The sequence below is a fragment of the Chelonia mydas genome, chromosome 5 (genome assembly GCF_015237465.2).
Source record: "Chelonia mydas isolate rCheMyd1 chromosome 5, rCheMyd1.pri.v2, whole genome shotgun sequence".
In the NCBI taxonomy this organism is placed as follows: Eukaryota; Metazoa; Chordata; order Testudines; family Cheloniidae; genus Chelonia; species Chelonia mydas.
In genome coordinates this window covers 12,445,646-12,468,597 of record NC_051245.2, presented here as the reverse complement: position 1 = coordinate 12,468,597, position 22,952 = coordinate 12,445,646, and the positions used below count along the sequence as shown (strand labels likewise).

General features: G+C 46.4%; 1 protein-coding gene across 2 annotated transcripts in view; it reads left to right on the top strand.

Annotated features, from left to right (window-relative positions):
• Positions 1-4,130: 4,130 nt before the first annotated feature.
• PSTPIP2 (proline-serine-threonine phosphatase interacting protein 2) overlaps positions 4,131-22,952 on the top strand; it is a 52,532-nt gene continuing 33,710 nt past the window's right edge. For both annotated transcript variants that reach the window (XM_043547442.1, XM_027817549.3), the window contains exon 1: positions 4,131-4,251. In XM_043547442.1, coding sequence (XP_043403377.1) covers positions 4,219-4,251 — 33 coding nt within the window. In that variant the 5' untranslated portion in view covers positions 4,131-4,218. The remainder of the gene's footprint in view (positions 4,252-22,952) is intronic.

Genomic DNA, 22,952 nt, shown 5'->3' with positions numbered 1-22,952 from the left:
ATTGGAGTGGGAGAAAAGAAGTACTTAGACTATAAGCTCTTTGGGGCAGGAATCATCCTTCTATTGTGTGTTTGTACAGCATCTAGCACAATGGGGCTCTGATCCCGGCCAGGGGCTCCTAGGCACCATGGTAACAAAAATTAGTAATAATATTGTTATCCCCGTTTTACACTGAGACACTAAGTGACTTGGCCAAGGTCACACAGGATGTCTGTGGCTGAACAGGGAACTGAATCCAGGTCTCCTGAGTCCCAGGCCAGTGCTTTAAGCACAAGACCATCCCTTCCAGGAAGGGTGTTTCTACTCTGTTTGATAAACAATAAGTCAGTTAAGTTTTGAGAAGCCCTAAAGGCTTCTCTGGACACGATAAGTACAGAAATCTATTTCAGGTTCTCCTCTTCCTGGCAGCAGAGGGAGCTCTGCCTGTGATCATGGTTCCCAAGAACCATTGGCTTTGTGCATCTGTGTGAAAAATTGTTCTGTGTGCCTAAGGCTGGCTTTGCAAACTCTGCAAGCAGTGAAGCTAAGTCCATGAATACTCCCGGAGCACCAGTAGATTCTTGGATGGGCATAATTTAGCCAAGCAGGTCAAGTGCTCTTTCATTATACACCCCCAAAGCTTGAGCCAACGTACGTGGAGAGTCATTATTCCATCAGTCTTGGGACAGGAATTAGGAAGCCTAATGAGTTAACAGTTTTCATGCTGTGGTTACTGAGCATGGAGTGTTGCCTCTTCAAACATACTTCATGGTGGGCAGCCTTTTGTTCTCTCAAAGAGGCCAATCATGCACCGGTATGTTAAACTGTACAAATATCCCTTCCCTAAGGATGCTGCAGACCCTCAATCTGTATCAGAGGAGAAAGAAACCCCATTAGGAGGAATTAATTAGATTGGTGCCTGCCATTGTCCCATTTAAAAACAGACAAATCTCTTTGCACGGAGGACTGACTTGACCCAAAGCTTTCCTTATCTTTACCCTGAATAGAAAGGGAGACTAATGGATTTAATTATTATTCTCAACAGCCCTGCTTCCCGTTCCGGCTCTGAATCACAGGGTTATGTGACATCCACATGTATATTACAGGGCAATAGAGCAGGAACCTGTTTTATTTTTCTCATCAGGTGGCAGAGTTATTCTTAGTAACTTGGCAGGGCGGATTCATTGAAGGAACAGCCCGGTCTTTCTGCTTTTGTGGGATGTTAATGAACAAATGACATTGCTAATGGTTATGAAGCTACTTAAAGCCTGTAATGAACCACCCTGAGAGCTCATTCCTCCTTCCACATGGTGTTCTCCCTTCCCACCTCTTCATACACATTATTACCAGCATGTGACAGCTACAGCTACTGTTGCCCTGTCCAGGATGGAATGCAAGAGCTGCTCAAGTATTTATGATTATGTCTCCTTCAAATGGCTGGCCCAGAAATCATAAGAAAGTTACAAGCTCCCCCTCCTCTTCTAGATAGAAGCCTTGGTATTTTGGGGCTGAATGGTGTTATGTTCATCTAGCATTGGGCAAATCTTGGTGGTTTCTTTTGTGTCCTGCAAAGGACTAGAGATGATCCTTTGACGTTTTCAAGTAGAAGGGCCTATTTCCTCCAGGTTTTCTACCTGGGTTTAGATGGCACCTCACAACAACACAGGATGCTTATTGTCACGCTTTCATTCTGAAGGATCCCAACGCACTTTGCAAGCTAAGGTCTGGATGGTTCCATGCAGAGGAGACCCCTTACTAATGTGGAAAATGTGGATAGCTGCCTCTATAGCAGAAGCTTTCCGCATCCTGGGAGCTGGTGGTGTACACTCCAGGGCTGGGGATGTGTGCTTCATCGCCCCCTTTAACCTGCAGTCCTTTGAGAAGTAAATACAGTCTCTGCAGCCATAGTAAGTAGTTGACATGGAAGCTGGAAATGGCGAGGGTCCCTGGAGCCAATGCAGCCGCATGGGGCCTTTGCACACAGCGACATGGGTTCCAGCAGATTCTCATTTTATCTCTAGATCATTTCTCCTGGGGACAACACTGTCCTGCCATGGAGTGATTTGGGTTTACCTTGTTAGTTACAGCGTGTGATAAACCAGGTAGGCAGCTACACGTCTACATTGCAATGTTAACCCAGGCTCTTACCCAGGTTTTAGCCCAACCCTCCCACCCACACTCAAAAACCTCCTATCTGGAGTGGGAGGTGCTTTAAACCTGGGCTTATCTTATGGGTGCATAGACTAGAACCCAGACTCTACTTCAGCTTGGGCTGGAACTTGCCCGCTTTGCAGCGTGGATGTAGGCTAAATCACTTCAGTGCTGATAGTCCTCCCATGCCTTACCATGGTGCCCTCTGAAGGACTGAGTAGTTCTCTCACTATTGAGTGGGAAAGAATCCTAGCCTAGAGTGCCTCGGCACAAAGAACCATGGGCTGTACCCTCCAGCAACACCTGGGGGAGTGCAGAAACAGTGAGGACACAGTAATGCTGGTAGGACACTTTTTGCAGTAGGGCTGCTCAGACCCAGCCAGGCAAGGTTAAAACTCAGGTGCCAGTCACACAAGTTAACTTAACCTGAGTGAGATCTACCTCCCTCTTTGCCTCTTTGTGGGAAGAAGCATTAGTAAGTGACTGACAGCAAATATTACCCTAGGATACGCTGGTTTTCTGCAGGTTTTGGTTATCCAGTGGCTGAAAAGCAGCCAAGAGACTGACTAATTCTAGGCTGTGTTTGATTAGTCAGATGTTAGTAAATGGACCTGCAGGTTCACGTCAGAAGGTTCTTGCTGGCGACAGTGCTTATTACTAAAGCAAGGCATTGGCTCTATGGAAAATAATCAGATGCATGCAAGGAAAGCAGCACTGTCTAGCGATTAGTAGGACAAAGCTTGGGTTCTCATCCTGGCAATGCTCCTAGCTCACTCTGTGACACTAGGATCAAAGGTGCCCCCAGATTGCCCGACTGAGGGGGAGAGGGGCTCTGTCCTTCCTTAAGATCAAAAGTGGGTGCTAATTTTGAGTGTCCAACTCGAGACACCGTGAAAGAGTCTGATTTTCTGGGGGGATGAGCAATCCTAGGGTGAGGTTTCCGGTCTACTGGAGGTCAGACTAGATGATACAATGAACCCTCCTGTCTTGGAATCTATTAATGATCTAATCTGAGGGGAAATTCACACACACCTTGTGGGAATGCTGCCCAGCCAGTTGCACGGAACTAATTGTGCTCTTTGCCTGTTGGCACACATGCAATGAAACTGTGCCTACATCCCAGGGATTCTTTAAAGAAACCCTGATTATTTGCTGTCTTGGTATTTGGGAAGGTGGTTACCAGTGGGCGGTGATTACTGGTGGTGTTTCTTCCTCTTTCTCTTGGTATTTCCATTCTGCCCTTGAATTACTCCTCACCCTCACCCCTTGATTCAGCCCTGCAAATAACTGTGTGTGTTTCAGATCATTCACTTGGAAAGGCTGAGGCCCATCCAGAGCCAATCGTGGGCACTGAGCAATTGAAAATCTGGCCCCACATCATTCTTGACCATGTTCTTTGCCTCATAATGCTTTACACCTGCAAAGGGTTGTACATGCATTAGCGATTTAACATATGATTATTGTTAATCATAATGCCTAACTCTTACAGCTGTTTTCATCAGTAGATCTCAGAGCACTTTACAAAGGAGGTCAGTATCACTAATTATCTCCATTTTTAGATGGGGAAACTGAGGCACTAAGAGTCACTTGCCTGAGGTCACCCTGCAGTCCAGCGGCAGAGCTGAGAATAGAATCCTGGTCTCCTGAGCCCCAGCCCAGTGCTCACTCCACTAGGCCACACTGATTAGGGGCAGGGACGTGACCCGTGATTTTGTAATCTGCTGCAGTCATTAACTAGCCCAGGGAGGAAACATCCAGCCAGGTGTGCGCTCGCTGGGCTCTTCACTCCTAAAACCCAGACTCTCTCTATTCCTTGCCCTTCTTCCTCAAGAAAAGAGTCACTAAAAAGGAAACAAGCCCAGAAAGGAAAGGGGAAAGTCCTGCAATCCCATGCAGATAATCGCTGCTTTGGCAGGGAGGAGAGGCGAAAGCAGGGTGGCTGGTTGCTGGCTTTGGGGTTTAGGACCCAGAGGAGCCAGCGGCAGGCGCCAGGGATTGAGGAGGAACTAAAAAGTTCTCAGTTCTCGGTGTGGCTCAGACTCTGCAGCCTGGGGCGCTGGGGGACTCTGCTGCAGCCCTTCCTGCACCATGAAGGAGACTCTGTTCAAGGGGAACTTCTGGGTGAGAGGGGGAGCTGGCTGGGAGGTGTGGGGGGGAACAGCTGGCCTGGGGAAAGAAGAGCTGGAATGAAGCTAGTAGCAAATTGGGCTTTTCTTGTTTCCCAAGAGCCTTTAAGGAGAATGCCCTGGGCTGGAGCTGCCTGCTTGTCCCAGCCTTTCTGATCCTGCTTTCCCTCAGCTGGAGCAGGCTGGCTTCTGCTTTAATGCATGTCATCTTGGAGACCTCTGATGCACAGCAGGAGAGGAGCGCCAGGGTTTCTGTGGCTCATAAAGTAAATAATGTTCATGGTTAAAATAGTCTGCCAGGCAGTAACTGCAGCTGGCTGGTCCTCTGTGGCGTTTGGATGCCATATGCTGCAGCTTTCCTTGGACGGGGTGTTCTTCGCTTACTGTTTGTGTGGCTTGTGTTGTGTGCTGTCCAGCAGTGGCTGTGCGGCACCCCAGAAGTGGCTGCAGTTCCGTGGTGAGTGACACCGTCCCTCGGTGTATGCACTTGGGGGGACATTCGGGTCCCACTGAAGACAATGGGAGTTCTGCCATTAACTTTCATGGGACCAGGATTTCAACCAACACGGGGGGGGGGGGCACACAGGGTCAAATGCTCCCCCCACCCCCAGATTGCCCAAGAGGGGCTCTGTCCTCCTGCTGTGCCTGCCCTCTGGCACCCTGGGCCCCTGTCCCTGGCAGCTGGGTCAGGCAGGGAGTGGAAGGGGTATGACCAGCCGCTATATATATAATATTATATATAGTCATATAGCACTTCTATGGCCTTGATCTCCTACAAGCTGCTCCGCAAGCCAGATCCAATCGCTCCTGTGAGCTGTCTCTCCACTGGGGACAGGATGTAGTCAGCTGGGCTCGGTGCAGGGGTCTGCCTGCATGAAGTAACTTGCCAGGACAGGATAGATGATGGAAACTGACTTTCTGGTCCCTTGACATAGTCTAATCGCAGGGGTAGGAACTAGACACTCTGGCGTTTGATTCTCTGCTCTTACACTAAATGGCGTGTGGTCTTTAGGAAAGCCACTTGAGCCTGGATTGCTCCACTGTCTTTGAGTTCTTTAATTTTTGGGTGCCCAAGTGCTGAGTGGCTACAACTCCAGTGACAGGCAGTCAGAGCAGTGGGTATGCAGCACCTATGAAAATCCAGGTGCCTGGATCTGGACTCCCTAATACTGAGGCACCCGAAATCGGTGGGCACTTCTGAAAAGGTCGTCCTTAGGGAATGGCAGCACCAAAAGGCTATCTGTAAAATGGGGCTAATGACGCCTCCCCTACCTCACAAGGATGTTAGCCCGACTGAGAAGCACAGAGCAGCCTCCCTGAAGTCTGCGCAGGGGTTGGCTGGATTAGCTGAATGCGACTGCTGTGGTTTGCAAGGTGAGGTGTAAATGCTGAGTGTTGTAATGGGTCCATTGTCTCGGCCTGTAGCATGGCACAGTCGGTACGCAAACACAAGGTATGTATTGGGAAAAAGTATGAAAATAAGCATTGGTTCATGCCTCACCTTCGTTTTTCAGCTATAAACGACACCCCTTTTAATCTTTGCTCTGTTTTGTAGATGTGCTGCAGAACTTCATCGGTAGGGAAGGAGGTCTGTGAGATCCAGGGCTGGGTGTTTAAAAAAAAAACACCTCACCTCTGAAAACTAAATTCAACTAAATCCTCCTCACCCCTAGGATTTTAGAGAGGGCTGGGAAAAAGGGTGTGTGAATGAGCCATCAAGTGCGTGTGTAGGGAAAGTATTAGAGAGGTTTGAAAAAACCTGCCTCTGAGCAGTTTGCCTGTCTCTGATGTCACTGTGGACTAAGGGGATGTCTTGACTCAAACTTACTTTGTGGTCATGTACAGTCAAGTTAGCTAGCTTGAGCGACAGCAACCCTACCACAGAATAACCCAGATGGGTTAGATTAGCCACACAGAGCAGCTGCATTCCTTCTGCGTTACTCGCTTGAGGCCCCCCCCTCCCCGACAGGCCAGCTACCTCAAGTTTAACGCAGCACCTAACCCAAGCTAGAGATTTTTGTGTGTGGATCGGAGTCAGGTTGGGGCAGTGCTCAAGTTATACCTTGAGCTAGCACTGCAGTGGAGACAAGCCCTTAAGTTAAAAATGGGGGATCAGATCATCCCCTCCCATTTTGAAAAGCTGCAGAAGGGGGCTCTGTGGGAGGAAATCTCTAAATGGAGTCACCTCTGCCCCCCCCCCCCCCCCAACCCTAACCCTAGTTGGAAGAGCCAGGACCATCTTCTCAGAGCCCTGTGTCTGTGGTCTTGGCTGGGCAGCCCTCTGCTTCCTGGCTCCATTAGATTGCTGATAGTGTCTGCGTCTGTGTCCCCAGAGGGGCTATGCAGTAAAGGCTGGGGGCTGAAATATCTTTTTCTTTTAAGGCTCTCAGAGGCCAAAGGAGAATGATGTATGTCTCTTCCCCTGCTACTCTCCCCACCCTTCGAGACTCCCCAGCATGGAGTTTCCTCAACTACAGTGACGGGGGAAGGGTATCACAGCAGGGGCTGATCCGCCCTTCTGCACGGAGAAGGGGAAATCCATGCATGGAAGGCACTCGGGCCTTCCATGTATTCATATATGAATATATTCAGCATTCATATAGCCCAGGGGGAGGTTTTCTGGGGCCAAGGGAAAATGCTGCGTAAACCTGCGTGCCTTCACACCCAAGGGAAATACAACAGAATCTCCCAAATTCCCTCCTCCCCTGGCCCGGCCACACACTGCTCGCTCTCCCTCCCCTGTCTCAGGAAGGGTTTACAAAACATCTCCACTGATGCTGGCTGAACGTTTTTAGCCAAAACTTTTTTCCCCAGAGAGCAAAGCTGCTTCGTCGACACTGGAACGTTTTTGGAATTGGTGTCTTGTTTCCGAATTGTTTAGTTACAAAGAAATATGAAAGAAAAAATCTGATATTCGCACATAGAATCATAGAATATCAGGGTTGGAAGGGACCTCAGGAGGTCATCTAGTCCAACCCCCTGCTCAACGTCTCTAGTTGGGAGGCCTCAGGTCTTGGGTGTCCAGGTTGAGACCATCAAAGGCCTACTTTTCAGAGGTGTTCAGTGCTCCAAATTCCACTTGGAAACCAAGGGTGCTGTAAGTGCTGACTACCAGTGAAAACCAGGTCTGAGGGAGGGGGACGGGGGGAGTTTGTCAACTTTTGGGGGCAGCTTTTTGTTCTGTGTCTGAATAGCACTTAGCACAATGGGGTCCTGGTCCAGGACTGAGGCCTCTAAGCGCTACCACAATACACATAATAAATAATAATAATGCTGGAGACTTCTGAAAATGTTGTCCCCATCTCCTTCCCCCTGTTGAGGAGTCAGAGCCCCTCAGTGATGAAAGCGCCTGCAGCACTGGTTTAGCAATGTGTTTTACATTGCCAGCTGGAGTAGAGCTCCTCCCAAATAAGTTCTCAGCAGCAACCCCACCTGGCCTCTCCCTTTCCCCTTGCATTTTCAAAGAAGGGGTCAGGGGTTTTGTGGTTAGCAGCCAAGTGCTGTAGGGGAGGGGTTTTCAAACTGCGGGTCGTGACCCGGTACTGGGTCGCGGAATGTAAGGCACTCGGTCGTGGCGGTTCTGGTCAGCACCACTGACTGGACCATTAAAAGTCCCGTCGGCGGTGCTGCCCGGCTAAGGCAGGCTAGTCCCTACATGTTCTGACACAGCGCTGCGCCCCGGAAGTGGCCAGCAGCAGGTCCGGCTCCCAGGCGGTGGGGCCACGGGGCTCCGTGTACTGCCCCTGCTCTGAGCACCAGCTCTGCACTCTCATTGGCCAGTTCCCAGCCAAAGGGAGCTGCGGGGGTGGTGCCTGCAGGCGAGAGCTGCACAGAGTCACTTGTATGCCTCCGCCTAGGAGCCGGACTTCCTTCAGGCCACTTCCGGGGTGCAGTGCAGTCCGTGGTGCCAGGACAGGCGGGAAGCCTGCCTTAGCACCCCCACTGCACTGCTGACCAGGAGCTGCCGGAGGTAAGCTCATGCCCCTGCCCCAGCCCTGAGCCCACCCCAAACCTGGAGCCCCATCCTGCACCCCAAACCCCTCATCCCTGGCCCCACCCCAGAGCCTGCACTCGCAGGCCAGAGTCCTCACCCTCAGCCTCTCCCGCACCCCAACCCCCTGCCCCAGCCCAGAGCCCCCTCCCACACCCTGAACCCCCTAATTCCCAGCCCCACCCCGCAGCCCTCACCCCTGCACCCTAACCCTCTGCCCCAGCCCTGAGCCCCTCCCAAACTCCTTATCCCCAGCTCTGTTGGGTCACAGGCATCAACAATTTTCTTCAACTGCGTCGCCAGAAAAGAAGTTTGAAAACGATTGCTATAGGGGTGTGTGTGTGTGTGTGTCTCATGAGTAATCTTCTGTTTCTTGAAGAAGATCTGCTGCAGTTCAGTTAGGAAATATCCTAAATGAATAAAGCTAATCAATGGAGCTGGTGGGGAAAAGAGAAATAGGTTTTGTGAAATATTTTGAAAGGAATGAAAAGAATTAATTTCATTTGAAATTTCCAGTCATTTTTTTTAAATGAAAATTTGTCGTATTTTTGAGTTCTGACATGAAGCTTTTAAAAATTTCATTTTGTCAGCAGGGCAAAACCACCTTTTCCCCGCCCTTCTACTAGAATGATGGAGGGCGGGGTATAAAAAGTGCGTATTCTTCCCCCACCAAAACAAAACCTTCCCCCCAGATTTCAAAACTTTTTGTTTCTATTTTTTTTTTGTAAACTACACACATCTAATTTTGGTTGACATTTTGTGTGTGTGTGTGTGTGTACGCGCGTGCGTGCATTCATTTTGTTCAAAAAGATAATTTTCCATTGCGGTGAAAGAAGTTCAACATAACATTTTTGATTGGTTCGACTAGCTCACACATGTCAAAATAAAAGACTATAGATGTCTTATGGTGCACGAGCCTTGTTCATTTGTGAATCACGCAGGGCCCTTGTGAGTTAGTCAGATCGTGTGCGTGGTACCACGGAATTCAATGGCACTATTCACACGAGTAAAGTTACCCTCTGGCTAGGTCTACAGTGGCACAGCTGCAGCGCTTCAGTGTAGACGCTCACTATAGTGATGGGAGTGGTTCTCTCTCACTGCTGCAATTAATCCACCTCCCTGGGATGTGGTAGCTAGGTCGACAGAAGATTCTTCCATAGACCTAGTGCTGTCTATACCGGGGGTGAGGTCAGCATAGCCCAAGGGTGGCCAACCTGAGCCTGAGAAGGAGCCAGAATTTACCAGTGTACATTGCAAAAGAGCCACAGTAATACGGTCAGCAGCCCCCCATCAGCTTCCTCACCCCGCTCCCAGTGCCTCCCAACCGCCGGCAGCGCTGCCGATCAACACCTCCCCCTCCGTCCCTGCACCTGCCGATCAGCTGTTTCGCGGCGTGCAGGAGGCTCTGGGTCGGGGGGAGGAGCGAGGGCATGGCAGGCTCAGGGGAGGGGGCAGAAAGGGGTGGAGTGGGGGCACGGCCTGTGGCAGAGCCAGGGGTTGAGCAGTGAGCACCCCCCGGCACATTGGAAAGTTGGCACCTGTAGCTCCAGCCCCGGAGTCGGTGCCTGTACAAGGGGCCGCATCTTAACTTCTGAAGAGCCAGATGGGGCTCCGGAGCCACCGGTTGGCCACCCCTGGCATAGCTAGAGCTCTCAGGGGTGTGAATTTTTCACACCATCAAGAGACACAGCTTTGCCAATTTTCAGAGTAGCAATGGTGCTAGTCTGTATCAGCGAAAAGGAGGACTTGTGGCACCTTAGAGACTAACCAATTTATTTGAGCATAAGCTTTCGTGGGCTACAGCCCACTTCATCGGATGCATAGAATGGAACGTATAGTAAGAAGATATATGTACAGAGAACATGAAACGGTGGAAGTACCCATACCAACTGTAAGAGGCTAATGTCAGTTTTCAGTGTAGACCGGCCTTCAGTCCTATGTGTTGACAGGATTTGATTGCAGTAGTACCTGCGATTATTAGTCCATTCCACCCTCCTCATCCCCCTCCTTTTTCAAAATGCTCCAGTTCCAGTATATTGCTGTCCCTTTTCAGCCTGGTGGGAAGTTTTATTGTGGATTCTGAACACCGGAATGTCAAGGCTTGTAATGGACATGCAGCTAGATTCTTAATCCTGCTATATATGGCACTTTACGAACAGACTGGAAGAGATGGCTTTTACCCAAGCATGATTACAGTCTAATCTGCAGGGATTTTGTTGTTGATGTGTTTTGGTTTGATTTGGCTTTTTAACTATTTCTATATTTAGGAAGTTTTAACAGGTTTGCTTATCCTAGCCATGTAAATATCAGAGCCAATACAGTTTTCAGAGTAACAGCCGTGTTAGTCTGTATTCGCAAAAAGAAAAGGAGTACTTGTGGCACCTTAGAGACTAACCAATTTATTTGAGCATGAGCTTTCGTGAGCTACAGCTCACTTCATCGGATGCATACTGTGGAAACTGCAGAAGACATTATATACACAGAGACCATGAAACAATACCTCGTTTCATGGTCTCTGTGTATATAATGTCTTCTGCAGTTTCCACAGTATGCATCCGATGAAGTGAGCTGTAGCTCACGAAAGCTCATGCTCAAATAAATTGGTTAGTCTCTAAGGTGCCACAAGTACTTCTTTTCTTAGAGCCAATACAGTAAACATTACAACAGTGAGCTTTTGTTTAGAGAAACATTATACAGTACTATAATCACTGGATCTCTTTATCTGACGGGGTGTTAGCATGCTACAGAGTGAGCATCTTTACACTTTTCAGAGAAGCAGCCGTGTTAGTCTGTATCAGCAAAAAGAACAGGAGTACTTGTGGCACCTTAGAGACTAACAAATTTATTTGAGCATAAGCTTTCGTGGGCTACAGCCCACTTCATCGGATGCATAGAATGGAACATAGAGTAAGAAGATATATGTATACACATACAGAGAACATGAAAAGGTAGAGTAAGAGACTAATTAAGATGAGCTATTATCAGCAGGAGAAAAAAAACTTTTGTAGTGATAATCAAGATGTCCCATTTAGAGTTCTAGTGATTTGGTTAAATTGAGTGAAATCTCCCATGACATGTATTTAACAAAGCAGGCACATCTCTCAACTGTTAATATTCAAACAAATCAGACGGGTGCGCTGGGTTTTTTTTGCCAAGCGTAGTTTGAATATTGAATAAATAGTAACTAAATATCTAAGTATCTATTTGTTCTCTGTCTGTTTTGCAGGGTACATAATTGATGCATTAATTTTTCAGTGACAGCCACCTTTGTTTGAACCATTTCTCTAGAGTTGGACTATTTTTCTTTTTCCAACAGAGGCTATCAGAAGCTTATCAGCTACTAGCAGATAAGAGATTAATTCCTCATTTCATTGTGTGTGACCATTTCTGGTGGGAAGCCCCAGTAGCTTGCCAAAGGATCATTTGGTAATTAATATCCATTAATTTGTGATAGTAGGTTATAAATTGCATTCAGTACCCTCTAATGACTGCAGATGCTACCATATAGGTATAAAATCTCCTCATTTTCCCAACATTTATCCCCCTAATTTCCAGTTTTTCATTTGGCAAAACTCTCAGTGTAATAAAGATGACAGCGTTGAGCCAAGGATTAAAGGGTTACAAGTGCATTATTATTTACTTTGATTTGTGTTGTGATAGTACCTAGAAGTGTCATTCAAGGATCAGGGCCCCTTTGTGCTAGGCTCACAGGATGAAAAGACAGTCTGTGCCTCAAAGAGCTTATGATCTAAGTACTAATGACTGTTGATTGGCCAGGACTGCTTGGTGGGGGGTGCAGATGGGTGTGGGAGGGGAATGAGTGATGGAAGGAGAAGCCAACGAAGTAAGTTTAAAGAGGGATTTGGTTTTAGGTTCTCAGGTCGTTGGCTTCGACAGGTTATCTGTGTATCATTGCTGTGCTAGCTGTTGCATGCAGCGTTAGAGCTCCAACTTCCTCCTTTCATTTTTTCCTCTTCGTTTACTGAAAAAAGCAAGAGGAAGAAGAGCTTTTCTCCACTAAACCTACTGACCCAGTGTGAACGATGAGGACAATACCATGGGAGAGTAAGAACTTCTCTGTAAGGCTGTGTCTGCACCGGAAGACACTATAGCTATACTTGGTAGCTATACTTCTCCACCGGTGTTAGCAAGGGTGGACTCTTGTCGGGTAGACCAGCATCATGGCTGGTGGGTAGGAAAGGGTTAACTGTGCGATTGGGCTAGGCAACACATTGGCTAAAAATAACAAAACCAAAGGCTGAGTCCTGTTCCTACTGGAGTCACATTGATGGTAAATTATGACTACAGAGTTTCTTAGTTTAGACCAGTCTGAACTGTTACCACTGAATGACAGCAGGTACAAAAGAGTATCCATTAAAGTACAGCTGTGGATGCTGACTGTCCAAAGCCACATTCTGATTGGCTGGTGGGGCCTTCTTGATGTCACAGGTGCTCACCAATTTCCAGCTGTACTCAGCTAGGACCTTCTGGTTAACTTATTCAAAAAGTTTCATAGACTATCAGAGTTGGAAGGGACCTCAGGAGATCATTTAGTCCAGCCCCCTGCTCAAAGTAGGGCCAATCCCCAATTTTTTTTTTCCCCAGATCCCTAGATGGCCCCCTCAAGGATTGAGCTCAGAACCGTGGCTTTAGCAGGCCAATGCTCAAACCACTGAGCTATCCCTGCCCCCCAGTGAGTGTTGTGGTAAAAGAAGGAACTGTTGTGATGCTTCACTGATAAAGCACAGAAGGACAGTGAGTCCTTCAAAGTCACTACCTTGTTAACCAAGCCAACCAACTTCCACTTGATTTTGATGTGAACTGCTTATTTTGTATCCCCATCTGTCTGTCTGCACTGATCCTCTTGCGTGACATTAGAATTCAAAGAGCTGCCACAGAAAGCTGTTTATGTATTGTTTTCATCTGAAAAATAGTAGCTTGAGGTTTCAGATTATGTGGAGACTATACATTTACTAGTAAACACAGTTCAGATGGTGCAACCATCCCTTGTTACCTGGCCTCACAGTCCCCTTCTGTTTCCAGTCTCATCCACTTGCTCCACTGTCCATATGCTTTTCTTCTCTTCCCCTTTGTTCTTCATGCTTTTTTCTTCACCTCTGTTCTCACAACTTTTCTCCAAGTATTGTCACTGTAGCTTATAAACAAACATTTTAAGAGTGCAGCTCCTTCAATATGCATGAATAACAAACCAACTTGAAAGGTGCTGGCTCAGTGCGTGTGATGTGCCCCTCTTGTCACTGACTTATAGAGGATAAGAGTCTACTACTGCTACCAGCTAATGAAGGCACTCCTTTAGGTCAAGTGCTAGAGGTCCGTGCTTTGAGGGTGAATGTCTCAGGCTCACTCCTTGCTGGTGGACTTGTGGAGGGGATTGTTGCAAAACCAACCTCATGATGTTATTTTCATTACCCTTTCCTTCACTCCACCTTGTTTCTCACTTGTCTTGTTAGGTCTAAACTCTATAGGGCAGAGAGGTCTCTTGTCTCTAAATCACCATATTCACTGCCGGCATTGTAGACATAAGCTGTGTCAGGGATTCTTAGTTACGCCCTTCACTGAGTGACACTCCAAGTCCAGAAGCAAAAGATCATTTATTAATGTAAAGCTGCCTCTACAAATGGAACATAAATGGAAAAGAAACCTGCTGAAGACAGTCTTTTCCCTATTCTTCTCTTTTCCGTTGGCCTTTCCTGAAGCAATTGCTGCCAACTGAACAAGCAAAGTTTTTGCAACTTGTCATTTTCATCTCATATTGTTAGGCCTGTTCTTTTATTTATTTTTTTATCACTTCCTGAATTTCTGTGCCTGCTTCTCCCCAAACCAGTTTCTTTCCTCCCACACCCTGAATATTTCAGGTAATTTGGCAGGCAAAACCCTTGGCTAGGTTTTTTTTTTTTTTTTTGCTGACTGTGGTTTGAGTATTGAATAAATAGTAACCAAATATCTAAGTATCTATTTGTCCTCTGTCTGTTTTGCAGGGCACATAACTGGTGCATTAATTATTAATGTCCACTAACTGGACATTAATTATTGTCTTGGATGCCTGTAAATCAAACCAGCAATAACAACGATTTAATTGCTATAAAACAGACAAAGGATGACCTAGTGGAATGCAATCCTGAACTTTGAAAGCAGGGTTTTCGTCCTCATGCTTTGCATGTATGGGAAAATGCTTCAGGAGGAGATGTCTGGTAAAATTTTCAAATGTGCATAAGTGATTTAGGCGTCTAACTTTCGAATCAGCTCTGTACACGTGGAATATAGCAGACCTGGATGCTAGGTGCCCTCCACTCGTATTGGTAAATGGCTCCTTGCAGCTTGGAGCTCTGAGCGTGTTTTTTGGAAATGGCTGAAATATTAGTTTCCATTTGTTTGGAATCCTGTGTATCTTTTGCAGAATCTGGAAACATCAGCTGCTGATTTGTCACCTTGAAATTGTTTTTAGTGTTTCCGTGGATAAGGCTGTAAAGCATTTCTGGGTTTCTGTTAATAGCTCTAGCCGAGAGCTAAGAAGGTGGGTGAGGGGTGAGAACTGAACTTGTGCTATATTAAGGCTCCCTGTATATATCCTACAAGATTTTGTGAACAAAAACATTTCCCGTCACGTGCTTGTTAGTTTACTTAGGAATTTATGTTTTCTCTGCCCTTGAAGCCTTGCTGCTGGGAAACTAGTAAAATTGTGTCAAACCAAGGGGCTGAGGGTGAAATCCTGGCCCTATTGAACTCTATGACAAATGTCCCATTGACTTGAATAGGGCTAGGTTGAATGATTGAGGGTGGAAGGGATGCATAGTCATGCTTTTTAAAACTGATTTTTCGTACCCATTAAATTCCAGTGCATAATAAACATTAGGGAGAAAGAACATCATAGTTAAAGATGTATCATCTCTGCCCCTTATTGAGGTGCCAGAGCTCCCAGTACTCATCTCTGAGAGCCCCAAGAGGTCCTTTAGTAGAACTAGGGAAGACCAGACTGGACTTCCCTGATAGTTGTAAAGTTTACAAATAACCAAAAAATTCTCCTGTGCCCCCCACCACAAACAACAAAAAGCCTTTCAGGGTTCCTTTGTTCATCGAACCCCCACTCATCCACAAATCCACCTCCTCTTCTGTCTTCCTTTGCTGTGACACCTTCCGAAACTTGACTGTTAGGCAGCTGCTGGGCTGAGACCACTGCCTGTCCCCTTTGTCTCATGGTTTCCTTGTGCTCCCCATCTCTCTGTTTGTCTACACCTGCTCTCTCTTGTCTTTGGGTTTGTCTTTGCGCAGACTTGCCCTGGTTAAGTTAAATTAGTTAAATCAGTGCAAAGCCCATGGGGGCCTCTCTTAGTTCAGTTGAGTGGCTGGTTTTGCTTTAACTTAAACCTATTCATAACTAACTCCAGATCAGATGGAAACAACCCCACTCTTATAATGGAACAGGAGTGTCCTACCCAGGGATTTACACCAGTTTAACGATACTGGTTTAAATTCACATTTTTAGGCTATTATATTTTAGGCACATTTACTGGCAAAGTCTTATACGTACCCTGGGGCAGGGGCCATCTTTTTGTTCTGTGTTTGCACCGCACCTAGCACCGTGGGATTATTGCAATACAAATAAGAAGAATCAGGTAAAAATCAAAGGCAGAGTCACCCTTTGCATGTTACCTTTAAAATAATCATGAGCGACCATAAGGACGGCCCTACTGGGTCAGACCAATCGCCATCTAGCCCAGTATCCTGTCTGCCGACAGTGGCCAACTCCAGATGGGATTGCCATGATGGGACTGCCTACAATGGCATGTGGCCCCTCAGTGACTGCCAATAGCAAAAATCCCCAACTGCTGGAGACGGGACGCTAGATGGGGAGGGCTCTGAGTTACTACAGAGAATTATTTCAGATAGTGGTGGGTCTTGCCCACAGGCTCGGGGTCTAACATATTTGGGGTCAGGAAGGAATTTCCCCCGGTTCAGATTGGCAGAGACCCTCAGGGGTTTTCGCCTTCTAATGCAGCATGAGTCATTTGCAGGTTTAAATGAGTGTCAATGGTGAATTCCTGTAACTTGGTCTTTAAAGCATGATTTGAGGACTTCAGTAACTCAGCCAGAGGTTATGGGTCTATTACAGGAGTGGGTGAGGTTCTGTGGCCTGCGATGTGCAGGAGGTCAGACTAGATGATCACAATGGTCTCTTCTGACCTTAAAGTTTATGAGTCTATAACAGAACAGGCAATCACTGAGTGATCTGTCCCCTGTTTTCCACTCCCAGCTTCTGGCAATAAAGGGTGGAGTCCCCACTCTCTGCCTTTCTTCATTTTATGTGCACCTGTGACTCTTAACTTTGACCCCCTTAAGGTTTTCAGTGGGGTCGGATTCCTGGATCTGAGCCTGAACTTGCAGCTTTGATTCTGGGTTGGATACAAAACCAGACAGAGCTTTTTTTGTTGGTTTGGTTCAGAAGCAGCCAAACTATCCTGCCAAAGAGCTCAGGAGACTTTAATGCAGTCTGCACCTGAATTCAGATCCCTAGCGCTAACCTAGTCTGCATCGGAGTGCTGTTACTGTCTTGCCTCTCGTTCCAATATCCAGGGTGTTTTAATCCCTCTAAATCGCTCTATTATATTTTTACAACGTACAAAACAGAGTACAGAGCTGGTGGTGATTGGGGGAGGGGTGGGAATGTGTCATAACGAACCTTTCAGGCAGTCAGAGGAAAATATTTCAAGCCCTTGTGTCAAATCCTCTTTGAAATGACATACATTATTCATCTGACTTTGCTTCTGCAGATCTCTGAATTCAGCTTGTGAGAAGGGGAATTCTGAGGCTCTCTGCCCTATATAAGGGATGCAGTGGACAGAGCACTGGGCTGGGAACCAGAAGACCTAGGTTCTATTCCTACCTCTGCCACTGGCAAACACCCAGATATCAAATATACATCACCTGCTGTGGCAAAAATCCTGCTGTCCTGAGCTGAACAGTGCTGGAGAGACAGAAACCAGGCCTGAATAGGGGGACCTTCCTATTTCTTATTTCGGTATCATGTCTCTGTAACTTGCACTGCTGAGTGGAGCTGCTGATAGGTGCTTACTGTTATGTTTCTGGCATACATACAGAGAAGTCAGATAAAAACATAAATCACCCTTGCTGGAAGGTTCCAGCATAATACTATGTTTGAGAATCCAGAACGAAAACACACCATAACCAAAAACCAGAGAGCGACAAAGCAGGCTACTCCCTAAGGCAGAGAGACACCGTTCACCCCACTGTTTTAGGCTAGCTCTTTCCAGACTGACTTTGATTGTGTGCTTTCCTACAGAGCCCCCCTCACTGGCAAGCAGGACCAGTAAACTCCTTACCAATTAAGATGACAGCCTACAATTCCAACATAGTTTTCAAATATACCACACCTACATTGCGACTCCAGTCACTCAAAGGAGAGTTCTGGAGACCATCTGTGTCCTAGCCTCAAGGAAGATATTGCAGCCCTTAAAAATAGTGGACTATTATGTTTCCAGTGGGTTAGAAATACTAGCTTCACTGCATTCTAGCCCCACTGATTGAACCCACATTGCTTTCAGTGAACTCTGCACTGAGCACAAACGTGCAAAATCTCTATCTGCAAAGCCAGAGATGACTTGGTCTTATTTAAGTGCAAACAGAGCTCAGCACTGAATGAGCTCGTGCTCTGCAGAGAAACACAATTTCTGTGTAACTTGCTGAAAACCTACGGAGCTCGGCCTGGAACCAGGATCCTTTTAGCTATACCCTCCCCCAACCTCTACTATTTGAGCTTGAGGAGAACTCCTCTATAGCAGGTCAACTGGAGGGCTGGCCAGCCACTGGAGGGCTGGCCAGCCCTCACAAACCTAGTACGTTACAAGGGGACCATGCTTCAGGCATGCTGTCTTTCAGTCCAAGAAGCAGCGACTGGTTTTACTTTTCTTACTCCTACCATAAGGGATGTGTCTTAACCAGAAACTGCTGAGGCAAATGCCAGGTCACTGTGAAATAGGAAGCACTCACTAGTGGGGCTGGCTGCTGTCACACGGGCCTGCAATGACACTTGCATGTGAGTCAGGGATGTGGGCAACTTGTTTTGCCAGATTTAGAGTTCACTTGAAAATCAGTCTTTCCAAGTTTAGAACGGCACTTTGGAGCTTCTGAGGGTCGGGATTTTGTATTTGGCACAAGGCAAGTTCCGGGCTGCTGCCGTTTTTGAATGTGTCTTATTTCCCTGGAGTTCTAGGAGCACAGTGACTTTCAACCAAGAATCTTTGCTTGCATAATACAGGCTTCTCTTTTGTTAGATGTTTAAAAAAATGTAGCCTGCCCTTGGAAAGTAGCGTCTTTACATGAAGTGTGTATGGGGGGAGGGAATGTTTTTATCACATCCCAACCCCACTCCTGCTTCCCTGCTTCTCGCATCTCTGAATCAGATATCCACCCTGGGAGAGCCCAGCTGCCGTCCCCAGTTAGTTACATCAGTGTAAACCCTGAGTAACTTGGGAGTCAACGACAGGTTTCAGAGTAACAGCCGTGTTAGTCTGTATTCGCAAAAAGAAAAGGAGGACTTGTGGCACCTTAGAGACTAACCAATTTATTTGAGCATGAGCTTTCGTGAGCTACAGCTCACTTCATCGGCATCCGATGAAGTGAGCTGTAGCTCACGAAAGCTCATGCTCAAATAAATTGGTTAGTCTCTAAGGTGCCACAAGTCCTCCTTTTCTTTTTGGGAGTCAACAGTTGCTGGGGGTTGAGATGGACGTAAACTGAGGCCAGATTTTTATCCGAGTCCATCACTGGCCTGTAATTAGAATGTGCCTGGCCATACTCTGCATACCCTCTCTCTTAGCTAGCAGGATACTTTGAAGATGAGTACACCAGAGGCTGACACACTGCCCCTGCAGGTAACTATTATACAGACTGTAGGCAACCTCTAGACTTCCACAGGTGCTCAGCAAAGCTGCATCCTCATTGTGCTTTTTAGCAAGTTCATAAGGAAATATATTAAAAAACAAACAAAAAACCCCCTTTTTGTAAATAAGTCAAAAATGACAAGAAATCTCTCTCTAATCTCCTTGTGGCTGTGGATTGTCCCTGCTAAGCCTCCAACCACAGGTGTGCCACAGACAGTAATGTTTCCAAGTCCTTCAAACTGCTTCTGAGCATGTTGTCACAGTGAAACCCTGTCTCGATGGTTTTCTAACGCATGTCCTTTTCCGGCTGCCGGCCCTTGGTGGTCATTCAGTTTGGTGCTTAGAATTTTGTGTTGGTATGGTTAAAAAGCTGGCAGTGCTGCTTCTCAGTGGCTGTATTCTGGTTAATAAGTACATCTTCTCTGTGGCAAGTCCTTTGGTTATTGACGAATCGATTCAAAATCCTCGCTGTAGCAAATCCTTCTCTGCAGGAGAGATTTTACACAACAAGGAGAGCTCAACCCACGTGGCTCTGAAAAGCGATTGCCCAGATCCCCAAACAGGAGAGGCAAATGGATCTCAGATGCAGATGATGAGGATTCCCGAGCTCGCTGGCACTAATGAGGCCAGTAGCAGCGTGAGCTGAGTAATTCCATTGGAAGCTGACAGTTACTCTGGATTTACCCCAGCGTAACTGGACTTTTATCTGACTGCCCCCGGTGGCAGTGTGATCAGGATATGCTGGGCATATCGTGCCATCTTCTTATAGGAGCTTACCATCTCAGTTGTCACAGCATTCCAATTGCCTTCAATAACATAGACCTTATGATGTGCCAGTGAAAGTGTTTCCAGCCTAACTTTTAGTCAGCACACACAGCATGTCCCTTACATGCCTGAGTCCATCCCAAGACATCAGGAGGAATTTGGCTTCACTAACCTTTGATTAGAACCCAAACTCATCTGGGTCTTGCATGAAACCATCAACTGTGATATTTTATTAGTGTGTAGTGGCAATAATGGCTCCTGATGCAGGGCCTTTAAGTTCTGTACCTCTAATCGAGTATCTGTTATGACCTTTCTGAGTCCCCTTGGGCTAGCCGCTAGCACAAACAGCCTCTCAAGATGAGAAGGGAAGGTGTATGGATTTGTGTTTGTGGGCACACAGGGCCTTTCCTGAGAACTAATTGTGGGCATGTTGATCTGGATTGTTGTGATGGGTTGTATGCATCTAGTGGATCTGTCCTGTGTCTAGTTCCAGTAAATATTTTCATTAACGACTTGGATAATGGAGTGGAGAGTACGCTTATAATATTTGCGGATGACACCAAGCTGGGAGGGGTTGCAAGCACTTTGGAGGACAGGATTGCAATTCAAAGTGACCGCGACATGTTAGAGAATTGGTCTGAAATCAACAAGATGAAATGTAATAAAGATAAGTGTGAAGTACTAGACTTAGGAAGGAAAAATCAAATGCACAGCAACAAATGGGGAATAACCAGCTAGGTGGCAGTACTGCTGGAAAGGTTCGGGGGGTTATAGTGGATCACAAATTAACTAAGAGTCAACAGTGTGATGCAGTTGCAAAAAAAAGCTAATATCGTATGTCATATGTAGAACACAGTAGGTGGTTGTACTCGGCACTGGTAAGGCCTCAGCTGTGTCTAGTTGTGGGCACCACAGTTTAGGAAGGATGTGGACAAACTGGAGAGAGTTCAGAGGAGAGCCACAAAAATGATAAAAGATTTAGCGAACCTGACTGTGACATCCTGCTGGTACACAGGACTGAGATAAAAGGCTGAAGAGAGGAACTTATTTCCAAATGAAGCTTTAGACCACAATCCCTCTTTTTAAAAAAAAAACGTTTTCAATTTTTAAAAAATGGCCCTTGTGAAAAAATATATTTTTTGTGAATGTTAATTTGTTTTTAATGTCAGGCCTTTACTATTTTTATGTTCCTACCTGACATTCTACTGAAAGCTATTTAGACACACCACACAGTTTTACTGCCAACCAGTCCCAATGAAACCCGCCCTGAACTTGCGACTTTGCTGAGTGTCTCTGGCCGAAGCTGGAGCCATCACTTGCAGAAGTGGTGTCTTCTCACAACTGGAAGTTCCCCTTTTGCATTTGGAGGTTTTTAAGAACAGATGACACAATGATGGAAATTCCACTGTGGCCCCAGGAAGCCTCGTCCAATGCTTAACTATCCTTGTAATTCAAAAGTTTTTCCTAATATCTAACCTAAAACTCCCCTGCTACAGATTAAGCCCATTGCTGCTTCTTCTATCTTCAGTGGACTTGGAGGACAATTGATCCCCATCCCCTTTATCAGAGCCCTTAACAGATTTGAAAAGTCTTCTCAGGTCCCCCCTCAGTCTTCTTTTCTCAGGACTACACATGCCCCGTTTTTTTAACCTTTCCTCATTGGTCAGTGGGACAGAATACACCCCTGTAGTCACACCCTACACCATTGTAATAATCTTTGTACAATGTACGCCTTTTAAGGTATCACCTGAAAGCTCATAATTTGTTGGTCAGTATCGTCATGGTAAAATGTATGCGGCAACATTGTATGTGAAGTTATAAGATTCCCTGGATAATGTTATTAACACGTGCCAAACCCCACAGCCCTGCCCAAACTAAGGTTGACAAACAGGTCTCTCCTAAACAGCAGAACATGTGCTCTGCTTAACTTGCATTTAAGTAGTAAACATAGTCATCAAGCAGGAAAGAAAACAAAAAAGGTTCAAACAGGTGAGGAAAAGCCAGCAGGGAATATCCTTCCACATAGATTCCGTCTCCTAGTGCACATCTGGAAATGTTTTCAAGAGGGGGACTGAAACTATAAAAAGGACGGACAAAACACCCCAAGGCCCCCCTCCTCCCCTGCCCGTCACATTCACTGCACCTGAAAGGACAAAGAAAGCATTCATTGGACAACATGGGGAGCGGTCCTGACCTACAGGTTTTGGTCAGTAAGACTGCTGAAAACATGTGGTGAGAAACTCTGCTTGAATCTAATACAGTTTGTTAAGTCAGGTATTAGTAAACGTTTTATCTTTATTTTCCTTGTTACCATTTCTGATTTCCATGCCTCGTTACGTGTACTCATTTAAAATCTCTTTTTGTAGCTAATAAACTTGTTTTATTGTTTTATCTAATCCAATGTGTTCAAGTTGAAGTGTCTCCATTTGGGGTGACAAGCTGTGTGCATATTATTCCCTTAAAGGAATAACAGACTCAAAAGATTTGTACTGTTCAGGAGAGGGCTGGGCAATACAGGACATACATTGCTTGGGGGAAAGTCTAAGACTGGGGGTGTGTTGGGAACCACTCTGCAGTATGACCCAGGCTGGTGAGAACCCAGAGTGTAACCCAAGTGTGGCTTGCAGGCTGCAGTTACACACAGACACTCAGGATGTGGCTTGGCATGCTGTTAGGCTGTTTGTGAGCAGCCCAGATGGGAGCTACTTCAGCAAGGCATTGTAAGGCTCCCAAAGTTGCAGGGCAGGGATGACACAGCTGCTCATTAGTCTTGAAACAGGGATTTGCCCAGAATGTTAAGTTTTTGTTTTTATTGAAAAAGTTTGCTCATCTCAGCTCTAGCCCCTGCAGCAAATATCTGGTCTCTTGAGTTTGTGCTGAGAAACTCACATGCTCACATGGCTGGAATAGGAGCAGATGGGGCCACACGGACCACTAAAGTTTACATCAGGGATGGGTCTGGTTCACTGATTGTATATTATATGGAAGACAGGGATGCCAGAACAGGGGTGGCCAGGGGGC